Consider the following 16162-nt stretch of genomic DNA (forward strand, 5'->3'; position numbering starts at 1 on the left):
TTCAGTACACACAATTCTGAGATCAGACATATGTAGACACATGACAAGAATTGGTTACTGTGGTCATTCGCAACCGGAGTCACGCTGCCGTAATAGATCAAGAGGGTTAATATGAGGATAGAGTCAGGGGGAGGGAAAAAAAGGCACTTCAGAGTTACCCTCCACAGAACGGGCAGCTTTGCTATGCAAAAAATAAAATAAAAAAATAAAAATAATGGCTGGAATTTGGTCTGAAATGGTCATTTTATTGTTGTTTAAAGTCTCTACCGTTCCATCCATTCCTTTTCTGCTGCTTATTCAGGGTCCGGTCGTGGAGGCAGCAGCCTAACCATGGAGCCCCAGACTTCCCTCTCCCCAGCTACTTGGGCCAGCTCCTCCAGGGAAATCCTAAGGCGTTCCCTGGCCAGCTGAGATACATAGTCCCTCTGGTGTGTCCTGGGTCTCCCTTTAGGCCTTCTCAAACTTGGACATGCCCGGGAAACCTCACCAGGGAGGCATCTAGGAGGCATCCTAACTAGATGCCCGAGCCTCCTCAACTGGCTCCTCTTAATGTGGAGGAGCAGCGGGTCTACTCTGAGCCTTTCCCGGATGACAGAGCTTCTTACCCTATCTGTAAGGAAGAGCCCAGCCACCCTGCGGAGAAAACAAATTTTGGCTGCCTGTATCCATGATCTTGTTCTTTTGGTCACAACCCAAAACTTGTGACCCTACAGTGGGGCAAAAAAGTATTTAGTCAGCCACCGATTGTGCAAGTTCTCCCACTTAAAATGATGACAGAGGTCAGTAATTTACATCATAGGTACACTTCAACTGTGAGAGACAGAATATGAAAAAAAATCCATGAATTCACATGGCAGGATTTTAAAGAATTTATTTGTAAATCAGGGTGGAAAATAAGTATTTGGTCACTTCAAACAAGGACAATCTCTAGCTCTCACAGACCTGTAACATCTTCTTTAAGAAGCTTTTCTGTCCTCCACTCGTTACCTGTATTAATGGCACCTGTTTGAACTCATTATCTGTATAAAAGACACCTGTCCACAACCTCAAACAGTCAGACTCCAAACTCCACTATGGCCAGGACCAAAGAGCTTTCGAAGGACACCAGGAAAAGAATTGTAGACCTGCACCAGACTGGGAAGAGTGAATCTACAATAGGCAAGCAGCTTGGTGTGGAAAAAATCAACTGTGGGAGCAATTATCAGAAAATGTAAGACATACAAGACCATTGATAATCTCCCTCGATCTGGGGCTCCACGCAAGATCTAATCCCTTGGGGTCAAAATGATCATGAGAACGGTGAGCAAGAATCCCAGAACCACACGGGGGGACCTGGTGAATGACCTGCAGAGAGCTGGGACCACAGTAACATAGGTCGCCATCAGTAACACACTACAACGGCAGGGAATCAAATCCTGCAGTGCCAGACGTGTTCCGCTGCTGAAGCCAGTGCATGTCCAGGCCCGTCTGAAATTTGCCAGAGAGCACAAGGATGATACAGCAGAGGATTGGGAGAATGTCATGTGGTCAGATGAAACCAAAGTAGAGCTTTTTGGTATAAACTCAACTCGTCGTGTTTGGAGGAAGAAGAATACTGAGTTGCATCCCAAGAACACCATACCTACTGTGAAGCATGGGGGTGGGAACATCATACTTTGGGGCTGTTTTTCTGCTAAGGGGACAGGACGACTGATCAGTGGCGGCTGGCCAGTAGAGGGCGATAGGGCGCCGCCATCCCAGTTTTTCTGTGTTTTTAATTTTTATTTAAAAAAATAAAATAAATAAAATTAACAATAATCACATATTCTAAGTTAATTGTGTGTTTTGTAACAAAAATAAATCATATATATATATATATATCTATATTGGTCTCTGCCGAGCGGTGGAGGCTGTGTGCTGTTTTTCAATCGCCCAAACAGGACGAAACCAGCTGTCCAATTGCTGACAAGAATATCAAAGGGTAGGAATGGGAATGTATCCAATCAGCGTCGACGTTGTTTCAGAACGTTTCAGAAGCATGATGGGCGATGGAGCTACCGCCAAAGGTTTCGTTGGTGTTCGGTAGAACTCGGCAGAGTCGTTTTTGGTCATGACGCAGATGTAACATGGACGCCGCCGGTGACTACAACCAGCATGGATACCGGATCTCAGCAGCCACTGAATTCAGTTCGGTCTCTAATCCAGTATCCGTTCGAGAGGAGAACTATGGTGGAAAAACTTAATGTCAAAGAGCTTGGACCAGATCAGCCCGACGGAAAGATAAGCCAGCAGGAGAAGGAGAGAGGTAAACTCTACACACTAGGCTTCTCCCGAAATTGGTACACCAGGAAGGCTTGGCTAGCTGGATGCAATCACGCTAATGCGTTATTTTGCTTTCCGTGTTTGTTATTCAAAACGGCTGGGACAGATAAGGCATGGATGAGTCAGGAGTTACAGACATGAAACATTTTTCTGAGATGGTGAAGAAACACGAGTCATCCCGGGCACACATGGACAACAACACGGTGAAGCTAGCCATGCTAGGCAGCAGAGCTAACGTTGCCATGCAGGGAACAACAGCAGCTCGGTGCAGAGGTAAGCTGTACATTACATTTCTGTGAACAAGACAATCAGAATCAGAAATCCTTGGTTGTCCCACAAACCGGGACATTTGTTTAATAACATGTTTAATGTGCAATAACTGTAAAAACTAATTTCAACATACATATTTAATCACGTAAATGTGTATTTCATGTAAATTTGTACATACATCAATCTGATTCCATTTTACTTGTTACACTTCTGCTGCAGCAAACAAATTTCCCAGCTTTTGGGACAATTAAACATTTCTGATTCTCAATTAGATGTTTTTACCTCAAATGTAAAAACATCTGATTGAGAATCAGAAATGTTTTATTGTCCCAAAAACTGGGAAATATGACATTTGTAAGAGGATACTGATGACATTATTTCCTATGAAAGTGTTTCCTATGTACTTATCTGTTGTTTTTTATTCATCATATGACAGGTTTTTCACACCATCCTGAGCCATGCAAAAGAAGATTCTTGTCACCACACCCATGACCACAGCCGAATCAGAAAGGTGCTTTTCTACTTTAAAGAGGATTAAGACTTTCCTTGAGGAACACCATGACACAGGATGGGCTGAATGCTCTTGCCATGCTCTCCATGGGAAAAAAAGCTTGTCACAAACATTCCTGACTTCAATAAAAAGCTCATCGAGAGCTTTGCCACTCAGAAGGACAGAAGGGCAAAATTTCTGTACAAATGAGGTATCACACACACACACACACAAATGCATCCACTTGATCTTTGTATAAAGTTGACCTTGGCACAACACTCCAGAAATATTTAACAGTGTAAATTTCTGGCATTTTGTCTAAGTGGTGTTTACTACCATTACTGTAACAGTGACCTGCTCATAATTTTTGGTGTTCACTCAAATGTTGAAATTAAACAAAATGGTTTTGTTACTTGCCTCTTGCATTGCCTATTTACCATTTATGGTCATGTTATTTTATGTGCAATTTAATGCAGTATTTTTCAACCTTGGTCCGCAAGGCAGCGTGCCAATAGTCAGACACACCTGGATTAATCAGTTTGTCCAATGATGTAAGACAGGAAATAAAAGAGCTGTGCTTAATTCAGGAAATAGTGAAGTTGTGCACAAAGCTCAGAAAGCACAAGTTTGTTTAAAAAAAGAAATAGCACAGCCCCACCAAAAATATTTTTCACCAGCCGCCACTGCGACTGATCCGTGTTAAGGACAGAATGAATGGGGCCATGTATCGTGAGATTCTGAGCCAAAACCTCCTTCCATCAGTGAGAGCTTTGAAGATGAAAAGTGGCTGGGTCTTCCAACACGACAATGATCCCAAACACACCGCCCGGGCAACAAAGGAGTGGCTCCGTAAGAAGCATTTGAATGTCCTGGAGTGGCCTAGCCAGTCTCCAGACCTCAACCCCATAGAAAATCTGTGGAGGGAGTTGAAAGTCCGTGTTGCTCGGCGACAGCCCCAAAACATCACTGCTCTCGAGAAGATCTGCATGGAGGAATGGGTCAAAATACCAGCAACTGTGTGTGCAAACCTGGTAAAGACCTATAGTAATCGTTTGACCTCTGTTATTGCCAACAAAGGTTATGTTACAAAGTATTGAGTTGAATTTTTGTTATTGACCAAATACTTATTTTCCACCCTGATTTACAAATAAATTCTTTAAAAATCCTGCCATGTGAATTCATGGATTATTTTTCACATTCTGTCTCTCACAGTTGAAGTGTACCTATGATGAAAATTACTGACCTCTGTCATCATTTTAAGTGGGAGAACTTGCACAATCGGTGGCTGACTAAACACTTTTTTGCCCCACTGTAGGTCCGGCTAAGCTCTCTCTTCACCATGACAGATCAGTACAACACCTGCATTACTGCAGATGCAGCTCCAATCCGCCCATCGATCTTGCGTTCCATCTATCCTTCATTCGTCAACAAGACCCTGAGATACTTAAACTCCTCCACTTGAGGCAGGACCTCATCCCTGAGCCCAACTCTCACTGGACATGAGGCCTGACTTACTGCCAGTGTTCTGATTAACATGCTTCCTCGTCGAATATTCCTACCGCAGCATGTTACAACAGTTTCGCTCTTTAAAGTGTAGTAACATGCTTATTAAGCACGGTTTAAATAGGTGATATTTCTCAAAAATACAGAACTTTGGTGTAATTATTAGCAAAAGCATACAGTATTTGTCGTGATTTATTTGTGGAAAAACCGTGTTTGTCATGATTATGTGAATGATGGCAACCAATGGGAGAAATTTCTCATTTACAGCATAACGATATTTTACAAGCCATTTACAAGCTAACTGTCACGTAGATGTGGCAGTGTGAGCGTCCTGTCACAGTGTCCCGATTGATCACGCGCCTTGGCTACTTGGCCAAGGGGATGTCCCTTTGGCTGACTGATTAGCGTGCATGACTCTCACCTGAGAGTCTGGGGATCGAATCCCACCTGGGCCCTCGTTTCTCCACCTTGCTACATTTGGCGTTGTTGGCTGTGGAAAGGTGGAGAAATGAGGGCCCGGTTTGTACTAAAATTAATATCCAAAATCATCATCTTTAGTATAACCATCAACCCTCCACATTAAAAAGAATAAGAAAAAAAAACTAACTATTGAACACAGGTTAGAATATCAACTCCAAATTAATATCTCAAATCAAAAAGGTTTGGAAAAAAGCTTTTATTTACCGTTATATATATTTTATTAAACTGCAAACAGTATTTATAAGCAGACTTTCATTTTCTCAAAGCAAAATACAAAAAAAGAAATTACGTATAATGAAGAGAAACAGATGCATGTTTGGTGTATGTACAAAAGCTGGATCCATCTTTCAGTTCTTTTTAAAACACAGAAAAGGTTTATTTACCTGCAATGTTTTGTTTGCGGCTGCAAACATCATCAGGCTGACGCCGATGGTGGCGTCACTTCCTTCGTTTGTCTGTTTATCCGTCCATATAATGGACTGGGACAACACAAGGATCATAAACACCGAACAACAGAAATACAAAAGATGGATAAAGGAAGTGTAACGTGAGGAAATATGGGTTTTCTGTGCCAAAGGTTTCATTTGACTCGGCTGGGTCAAAGCTGGGTCGCTGAGAACTTTCACCCACAGACTAAGACCTGAATGCCAGCGAGTCTGGGAGAAACCATAACATCTGAACACCTGCAGTGCCAGAAGATGTGTTCTCATGGAAAAGCTAGTCATAACATAACAAAGTCTTAAACTTCCTTTCCTTTATTTTAAGGTGTTAAATGATCAGTATTATCACTTTGCTCATTATAAATGTGTTTTAATCAAATGAATGATTATTATGCTTTGGGTAATCATAATAACTAATGAATCAATGCTTAATTAAATAATGTTTTGAGGATGTTTGGTAACGACCTTCACACACTCAAACACTCACACACACACAAACTCTCACAGTAAACTCCAAAACACATTTGCTCTGACGCACACGTTTGCTTTGACAAGAGAAAGGCTTTTGGTAAGTTTTCAGTTCATGATTCAGTTCGGTGTTGGTCAACGAGAGAGAGAGGACATGTGAACAACCGCTAATGGGGGAGCGGAGCCCACCGGCTCCCCCCCCCCCCCCCTCACGCTATTCCTGCCAAGCCAGACAGGAATAGCTGAATTGCTGCCGCTAACACAGACTCGGCCAGAGTCTTTGATTTTCTGAGTAATTTAAACTTAAGAAAGCGCATCTGCAAACGCTTCATCATCACGTGTACCGAGGGCATCTCTGGACCGGATCGTCGGACACCTTCGTCTTCTCTGTCAGCCGAGGTGCCCTGGATGAAACATCCTCCTTTGACGTCCCGGCTCTAAAAGAGGGTCCTAAAGTCGGTGAGGCAGTCCACGAGAGATAGCGTTTGATGCATCTTTTCCAACAAAACCTAAGTTTATTCAAACCATCACTTTTCACTCAGACACCTGTTTCTTCCTGAAGCAATCTCAGACACCTGCACACACGCATCCATAATCACATCACATCATTCTCAATCTTCAGCACATCCAACACAAGGTCTATTTGAGCAAGTTTACAATATCAACTGTTAAAGATTGTTCAACAAAGTTGCCAATGTGTATTGCTGTTTCCTATGCTTGTCATTTCAAAATCATTAGTTTAATTTGAAGAATTAAAACTTTTCACTTTCAAACTTGTCTCTTCATTGAACTGAAACACAGACCCACGGATATTATCAACAGTTTATCGATGAAAACAACCTTTGAGTCTTCTTAAAACTATAAAATTTGGTTATTAATTTATTGAAAGTTAATATCTCAAATTAATATGTAGAATGGTTCATCTTTCATAAAAGAGCCTAAACCATTATTCTACATAATTGACAGAGCCTACCTATAGGTTCACTACAGAAGCTATAAAGATAAGGAGACGTGGATGTGGGACCATGAACAGAGACGATGGAGTTTACACGCTGCATCATCAGAGAGGGGAGAGCGGGCAGCAGAGGGCGACGTCCTCTGCTGCCCGCCGATAAACTGAGAAGGAAATGACGCCACCATCGGCGTCAGCCTGATGATGTTCGCAGCCGCAAACAAAACGTTGCAGGTAAATAAAACCTTTGTGTTTTAAAAAGAACTGAAAGATGGAATTCGAAACTCAGCACAGCAAGAACACCAAAGATGTTAAAAGCTGGATCCGGTTTGAATAATAATAAAAAGCAGCAATAATATATTAAGTATTTCTTTTTTATTAAAGGTATAGCAAAGGATCTTTGTCTTTCGGGTAGATCATCTGAATCATTGGTCCGCTTAACTGAACCATTCACGCAAGGCCGTCGTCGTACGTCGCTGGGTAGTTTTCACTTCCTGTGCAAAGCGAAGGTCGAACTCCCCACAGACGCCTCTGTTGCCGGTTTTCTGCTCGACAGGTTACCTAAAGTTCGGCATACTATTTGGAGAAATTCATTTCAGATTACTGCTAGAAAAAGTAGTTGGCTGCAAGTATGGCAGCTACTTGTAACGAGGATAACTGAGCGTTCTTTAAACGAGGAGTGGGCGGCTCTTTCCTTAAATTCAGAAACATCCTCCGCTATACCTTTAAGGCATTTTCACTCCCCATACAACCACGGCTACAGGTAGTAATCAAGTGCTTTATTGGCTTATTATTTTTCCTTTGACACAATCATGTTTATAGTGTGGTCTGTGTCATCCACTTCATAGGGGTGCAGGATCAGTTTATGCAGGCAGGAATCTTGGCTTGGCTCAAATGACAAAAACTTCCCTTTGTGCAAGGTGGACTCAAACATATAGGTGTCGTTTTTCAAGTTAGTCATGAAGAACATCGCCTTATGTCCTGAGTCCTTGATGTTCTGGAGGTCTGCAAGATTCTAGAAAGAGGGAGGAAGAATGTTGATTTAGTTGGGAGCATTCAACATGAGAGGTGTCACATAAATACCTAGGATCTGCACACATTCAGACGGTTTCACTGCAAGATCACAGTCAACATTCCCATTAATGTCTAAACCTAAAAAAAGGTTGATCTGATGATCATCAAATATGAAGCTATGTGGATATTCTGCCACAAAGTCTAGACTGTAGACCTAAAACTGGGTGGGAACTTAGACCTTTTACATTAATACCCAGAAAAAGAATGACTACAGTGCCTTATGAAAGCATTCATACCCCTAGAACGTTTCTACAGCTTGTCATGGTGCAACCACTAATGTCATTTATTGGGCTTTTATGTGATGAATCAACACAAAGAAGTGAACTTTGTCTTCAAATTTAAAAAAATATATATATATAATCTGAAAAGCACGGCACGCATATGTGTTTAGCCACCCTGAGTCATTATTTGACAATGATTGGAAAGGAGTTAAGTCCCCACTCGATTGCGGGGTGAAGTCCTGCTCAGTCTGTCACAGTTGACGTGCCCTTGGGCAAAGTCAGAAGGATCGTGAGGCCCCGCTTTCACGGTGCTACCAGTCTCTCCGACGCAGGTCGGAAGGACTAGCACCAGTGTTTTTCAGCCTTGCTTCCATCAGTGTGCCCCAGGGCAGCTGAGGCTACATCGTAGCTCATCAACACCAGCGTGTGAATGAGTGTGTGTGTGAATGACTGGGTGTGTTGTGATGCTCCTTGGGGGTTGTAAAATCCTAGAAGGTGCTACATTATCACAAACCATTTACTTTTTGCTGAAACTACACAGAACAAAAATGTAAGCACTTGTTTTTGCTCCCATTTTCGTGAGCTGAAGTCAAAGATCTGAAACAAATTCTGTACACAAAAGACCCATCCATTCATTTTCTGTACCCGGAGGGGGCTGGTGCCTATCTACAGCAGTCTGCAAGCAGGTGGGGTACGCCCTGGACAGGTTGCCAGTCCATCGCAGGGCAACACAGACACACCTAAGGACAATTTAGAGAGACCAATCAACCTAACAGTCATATTTTTGGACTGTGGGAGAAAGCCGGAGTAACTGGAGAGAACCCAGGCTGGGATGTGAACCCAGGACCTCCTTGCTGCAAGGCAACAGCGCTAGCCACTGTGCAGCCCCACACAAAACACCTATTAATCCCAAATATTGTTCACAAACCTGTCTAAATCTGTGTTAGTGAGCACTTCCTCTTATTCTATCTGCTGAAAGTCAGACATCACTCTTTCATACTCACCATGGCCTCCGGACAAACTTCAGTGTCAGTTCGGCAGCACACCACCATCACCTTTTCATCCTGGTCAACAGAATAAAGCATGACAGCTTTTGTTTGTTGCTGCAATTCAGTATTCCGATACACTTGGATTCTGAATGAGGAGTCTGTAATCAAAACATGACAGCAAATGAAGAACCACAATGAAACACAACATGTATTAATAATGAAAACTTCCAGTGCAATCACACCAGTATCTCAGAACATATCAGACATTGACACCAGACTCATGTGAGGTGATTCAGAGTGAAATAAAATTAAAACGTGTTTTTATTTGCAAGAACAAATTCCATTTTAATGCAAATGTACAAAAAAATAATGTTTAGCCCACAACAAATTAAATGATGTTCCAGAGTGACTTCATTGCTGATGTTGGTCAATGATTATTTATTTACCGTGGAAGAGAAAAATAAATAAATAAATAATTGACAAAGAGGAGCTCGAATCCAGAATGGACAGAAACACATGTAACCCCACCACCACCACCACACACACCTGTCTGATCTCACATCTATAGCGCAAGCTTGCCAACATCGTCAGTAGGTCAATAAAAACCTGAATGCCAGCATAACTATATGTTAACCAGTTTTATTTGATTATGTGATTAAATGACCAATAAAACCTTCTCAGTGGCCCAGTGGTAGAGTCCTCCCTGGGACTGGGAGATCATGGGTTCAAATCCTGGCCGGGTGATACCAAAGACCCTAAAAATGGGACCCGGTGCCTCCCTGTTTGCTTGACACTCAGCTTTAAGGTCAAAACAGCTCTATAGAGGGGTTTCAATCTTATAGAGCGCAGTGATTGGTCCACAGTGGTGAGCCAATCACAGCGCTTTATCCACTTTGTTGGCCAATCAGGGCCATTTATTCGTCTGGTAGGCGGGATGATGCAACAGAGTGGAACAAGATGGTGACAGCTAGTTTGAAATGGCTTTTATGTCTATTTTTGATCTATTTGGACATGGGCTTCATTACAATCAGGAGCAGATAGATGTATTTAAGTAATTGTTTTAGAAAAAAGGATGCATTTTCACCTTCTTCAACAACGGACTGCCTTGTTTACCGACATCCGTTGCGGTGAATACATCACGTTGTTCATTGTCCAGTAGCGTGCGGCGATAGTTTGAAAGGCAACGGTAGAACCTGCCCCACACCGGGAGCCATCAATGGAGTTGCCAGACCAGGTGCGGCGTTAGGCCCGGCTACTTGGGCTCACACCCCGGATGTTTAATGAAAAGCCCCGGATCTAAATCGCGGAAGTAACATGCAGTACCAAAGTCCAACAGAGAGGGAGCAGCTGGCAGTAGTTTGTATACAGCCTGCCTGAGCCTCCACCACTGAAGAAGGAGCCCTTCAGCAGCCGGCTTCTTCTACACTCTCTGCCTGAAACGCATGAGTGAAGATGGACTTAAGGACGTTTTTTAGACCAAAAGTACAATGACAGAACCCCAGCTTTGATGAGACTGGTGTTGACTCAGGTTTGTGAGTCTTATTTGAAAATATTTGTTGTGCTGCTGGTTTGCCTAAAGTTAGCTTACTATCAGGTAAAGTTGTTGGAGAAAGAAAGGGAATATTTACTATCATCTCACACTAAACACTAACAGGAACAATATTCTGCCCTGAAAATGCTTAATATGTAGCTTCAGATTAAAAATTATGTGGTACAAGACAAATATATATGATGTTGAATAGTGCGCGCACACGTGTGTGTGTGTCAAGCCCCGGATCTTCTTCAGTCCTAAATCCGCCCCTGTGCCAGACTAAATAATATATTTATTAAATAATATGTTCATTTAGTCTGGCTTGCCAGGCTAACAATGTGTAGTTTTTACCCTTAATGTCTGGAAATATCCATTGAAATTCTGTTGAAAATGAATTAAATGATGCCCAGTTGCTGAAAAATACTGGCCGTTTCATAACATATAGCCATAAAAATCGGGTCTAAAATACAAGGGAGTGGGTCTATGGCCCACTCCCAACACTTGCACAGCACCCTACGATCTTCTGTGGAGTGCACTTAGAGGAAATGCGCAGTTTCGAGTGCATATTACAGAAGTGTACAAATAATTGCTGAATTGGGGCAGGGAGCATTCTGTCATTGACCGCAATGAAAGCTGGGATGCTGGTCGCTGTGATACTTTTTTAGAAAAATCTTTATTAACAACTTTCAAACAACCAAACAATTATTTGAAATAAATTGACATTTGTTGCTGCTTTGTCTGAAACACTCAAAGCATCAACTAATAGTCCTAAAATGAAGTATTTCATTTTGAAAACGTACATTTTCAGAAAAGGCACTTGAGCCTTTTCTGCCACAGCAATGGATTGTGGATAATACCCATCAGCCAAGTCTGCATTGATGCGACGCCATATCAGACCCCCGTGTTTCCTTCTACTGGAGCCTGTGAGTACACAATGCATTTACTGATTTGTAACCAGTGGTTACAAATCTTTTGCCATTCATAAACGTTTTTGTTTTACACATTTACCTCTTCACTCATTGCCAGTGATGAGAGTCTGATGTGCTTTTCATTTTGCTGGAGATTGCGGTCCCAAGATTTTTTACCCTAATGGCCATCTGTTGATAAGGGGCTTTTTCAATGTCAAGGCACCTGGCCTTGCGAGGCGATGTCTTGCGAGGACACTGTCCTTCCTTGGTCAAAGAAAACGGTTAAGTAGAACAGACTTGCATCATTTGACCGCGGCTCCCACTGCGGTCACATAAAGTCACGTGACACGGGAGAGAACGTTATATTTTATACGTATTAGTTTCAATATAAATATATAACGAGCTTTTGCCTTTTAAATTGTGTATATGTTTATTAAATTAAATATGTAAGTGAGTTACTACCCGCTAGTTACCGAAGCTGCAACTAATATGCAACTAACCAACCATAGATAACTTCTTTGGATCAAAAAAAAAACATTTTAAATTAGTTGACTTACATTTAAACTTGAAATTTGCCCCCAAAGTCACTACCAGCTTCTGATCCGCCATCCTTTTGAAAATACGGTTTTGTATTGTGGGTAATTTTTGACCAAGGCTAGGCTACAAGACACCTCACATGAATCCTTGCTCAGCTAGCTAAACGGCTAACAAACGGAGAACCCTGACGATGGATCTCCTAGGCAACTGGGGCAGGGACCAAGACATCAAGGTGAGGTTCCTTGGCATTGAGAAACACCCATTGTCTTACTCAAACACAAAAATACTGCTAGCTTGCAATGATTTAGGTATATCCTGCTCCCTATCGCCAGGGAAAATACACATCATCTCTTTAAGGCTCCCTATGTAGATCCCAGTGTGTTATTAGCAGGTTAGTTCCATTAATACTTCTGTTACTGCTGCATGGAAAAGCTAATGGCTGCTTCTGGTCACATATAAAGTTAACTCATCGCCAATAACCATGTAGTCTTTTATTTCCAACGCCATCGTGGCATAGGGGACATTTTCTCTCCCCGCATGTGCTCGACATGATCAAAAACACAAAAACATATAAAAGTTTATGCTGAGGCCTGGAAACAATGAACTACATCAATGTTTAAAAAAAAAAGATCCATCGATCTTCAACAAGGATTTTTTTTTTGTATTTAATCTATTTCCACAGTTTCGAACAAACTCCCATATAGTCTTGAGACATTCCTTACCCGTTCTGGTGAGGAAAACAAAACTTGTAACACGTTGTTCTTGCAAGGCCATGTAGAAACATTTTGGTCTTAGGCTTCGGAGTATCAGGATTAATATATTAATCATAAACTTACCACTTCCAGTCCTATAAATGTCTACTGCCCTCTGGTGGAGGATCTACAGGCAGCAGTGTCTTTTTTTCTTCATTAGTTTCACGGTGTTGTTTCATTACATAATAAAATAAAACTGGTTATCGTTTAGTTATGTTAGCATTAGACAATAAATAGTTTAATTTTAAAATTTCTGGCTTTAAATGATTAAAAACAAAGTCAACGTCGAATAAAAAGTGAATTATTTTTAACTGATCACTCTGAGAATGTAATAACAGCACCAGGCTTATGGGAGTGCTACACTGGGTTCCTTCAAAGTCCTCAACGAGATCAGAAGATCGCTACTGATTCTTACCATGTTGTTTACGTTCTCCTAAATTCCGGTCCTCGAAGATACATTCTGTGTTTTTCACAACCAAGAATTTTCTATCATAACTTTGGATCCAACACGGCATTGGAGGTTGTCCATTTATCTTGAAGGAGTCCTCATCATAACCTGTATTTGTGAGAAAAAGAACATGTTACAAACATAAGCATAAAAACCATTTATAAAAGGGTGATTATCATGGAAAACATGGGAATTACCATTTTCTAGTTCTACACAGAAGCACACGGGAAGAATTCAGGATTCATGTAAAAACAATAAAACAAAATTAACCATTTACCATGATAATTAAGAGTATTGAGTATAAAATCACTCTTACCATTAAAGTAAAAGGAATTGTCAAAAACAGCAGCAAAGGTAATTGCAGAGCTATCTTTGGAAGCCATCGTGTAGATCTCTATGGTAGAAAATCCAAACACAAGTCACTTTTTAGTCAAGTCATATGGAACATTTTCTGAAACCAACCCAGGATCTTATTTAACATGACTGCGTCCAATTAGGAATTAAGATGAAAAAATTATTATTTTTTTAAATTCTGACGGCTTCATCTAGGCTAAAGGTGGTTCATGCAACTGAATGATCCCAAACACAGCTGCAAATCTACAAATGATGCAACGGGCCAGTCCAACCGTACAACCTGCCAGTAGCAACACCAAATCTAACAAAATGTCAACATGGAGTCAGCACCTGCTGGAAAACAAAGTCACATATTTACAACAAGCTGATTCTAGGATTTAAACATGATTAAGTTGCAGATTTTTGTTTGTTTTGCTTGTAAATGTGGAGATCAGGTTTTAAGCAATAAACTTCAAATGTTATGAGAAATTCCTTGTTGTTTTAAAGAGACAATGTGTAATTTTTACAATTAATCTCTGGAAATATCCATCAAAATGTTGTTGAATGAAATGATGCCCAGTTGTTGAAAAATATTGGCGGCTTCGTAACATACAACCAAAATAACCAAAATAATCTGATCTAAAATACATGGTAGCGGGTCTAAGTCTCTGAGTGACACCATTTTAGATGCCATGTTTCTTTCTACGGGAGCCCATAAGAACAAAATGCATTTACTGATTTGTAATAAACTTTACAAAATTTTCATCATTCTTAAATGTTGTTTTACACATTTACATCTTCAATTGTTGCCAGTGATGAAAGGGAGCCTGGTGTGTTTGTTATTTTGCTAAAGTTTACACTCCCCAGGGCTTTTTGACCCTAGTGAGCCTCTGTTAGTAAGGTCTTACTCCAATAGAAAAATACTGCTTTCTTGCAACGATTTATGGATCTACTGCCCCCTGTCACCAGGAAAAATAAACACTGTCACTTTAAGTTAAACATTTGCATCTGCCTCTTTATTTTGGAGTTAAACCAAAAAGCCAAATATTTTAACAGTTTGGTGAAGTAACCACACACTTGTTACCTCTGTTTCGTAAACAGAAATTTAACCAGCAAGCCACAAGTTAAACTAATCACTAAAGCAATTAACCACAGAAGTCTTAAAACGTTAATCTCATTCATGTGAGATACTAATATATAATTATGAGATAAAAGATGTTTCTTTTAGCAGAATGGTCTATACTTAGCAGACGAATGTGTTGCTAAAGTCTTTGTGTGTGTGTGTGTGTGTGGGGGGGGGGGGGGGGGCTATTCAGGTCTTGCAGAGCTATAATAACTGTTGTTATTACTGCTTTTATTTTGTAAACCCTAGAACTGAACGGTCCTTACATGTGACATGTGAGAGATTATGTATGTAATCTGAGCAGAAACCTTGTTGGTATTTCTGCTTATTAGACGCGTCGGTGTGATTTTCTCCACTCAACTCTGCTGTGTCTGAAAGTAAAAGTGAGCAGACCTGCGGAGATGTCTCCAGATGTTACCAGGTTTCCTACAGCAGCTTCGTTTGGGACGATCTCACGTTCCTCCTCTTCCAAGAACAGAACAAAACTTTTTGTTTCTCTCCTCCCCGCCGTAATTAGTGATGGGACAAGCTAAGCGAGGCTCCGAGGCTTGTATCGAGCAGGAAGGGGGCGCGTCCATGAAGCCCTGCTTCAAGAGCATCTGGCTCACGTGACTGGTTCCTTTTCGTTGTCACTTTCAAAATAAAAGCTGCCGAACCTCACGGTGATGGTTGTTTTTGTTTGGTCCATGACCGTGTGTCTGTGGAGTTGAGATGTGAAAAGATCTTATTGACAGAGTTCATCCAAAATTTCAGGATCACTCCTGTCAAGTCTCCCGTTTTGGACTTGAAACTGTTTTAAAAACCATATTCACTGCTTATTCCCGCTGTCTTCCTGAAAATGTCCGCTTCATTCACTGGGACCCCCCTCCTCACGGAGACCGGAGAGAGACGCTCCACTCCAGCAGCCCCTCCCACTCTCATGTATTTTTAATTCCAAAACTAGACGGGAAGTCCAGACAGACCTCGGAATCCCTCCGTCGGCAGGAACGTCAACACACCCATAGCCTGTCTATGTATATATGTGGCAAGGTGGAGAAACAAGGGCCCGGGCGGGATTCGATCCCCAGACTCCCGAGTGAAAGTCACGTGCGCTAAGCTTTCAGTCAAAGGGACATCCCCTTGGCCAAGTAGCCAGGTCGCATGATCAATCGGGACTCTGTGACAGGATGCTCACACTTTCACATCTTCCCCCCCGTTTCCACAAGCATGTCCTCGTGCTCCCGCGCAGGGTGCCACAAACTTCACATCCATGGACCTACTTGACAGTACTACTACATAGATCCTGCCGACAACAAATGTGGTGGCAGAGGTGGTATGGGTTTGCTGGTACTAAACAGAATGT

At 41.6% G+C, this 16162-nt stretch overlaps 1 protein-coding gene across 3 annotated transcripts; it reads right to left on the reverse strand.

Annotated features, from left to right (window-relative positions):
• Positions 1-7668: 7668 nt before the first annotated feature.
• LOC107380752 (uncharacterized) lies at positions 7669-15430 on the reverse strand. 3 transcript variants are annotated; one of them, XM_015952083.3, is made up of 6 exons: positions 15214-15430; positions 13681-13758; positions 13562-13573; positions 13332-13472; positions 9204-9346; positions 7669-7919 (listed from the first exon to the last, which is right to left on the reverse strand). In XM_015952083.3, exons 2-6 carry the CDS (start codon positions 13745-13747, stop codon positions 7695-7697), a joined length of 588 nt encoding a protein of 195 aa, XP_015807569.3. In that variant the 5' UTR covers positions 13748-13758; positions 15214-15430; the 3' UTR covers positions 7669-7694. The 3 variants fall into 3 exon arrangements, with proteins under 3 accessions (XP_015807569.3, XP_054598887.2, XP_070399494.1); XM_054742912.2 differs by lacking the exon at positions 13562-13573; XM_070543393.1 differs by lacking the exons at positions 13332-13472; positions 13562-13573; positions 13681-13758; positions 15214-15430 and adding an exon at positions 12887-13299.
• Positions 15431-16162: the final 732 nt, after the last annotated feature.

The sequence above is a fragment of the Nothobranchius furzeri genome, chromosome 13 (assembly GCF_043380555.1).
Source record: "Nothobranchius furzeri strain GRZ-AD chromosome 13, NfurGRZ-RIMD1, whole genome shotgun sequence".
NCBI lineage: Eukaryota > Metazoa > Chordata > Actinopteri > Cyprinodontiformes > Nothobranchiidae > Nothobranchius > Nothobranchius furzeri.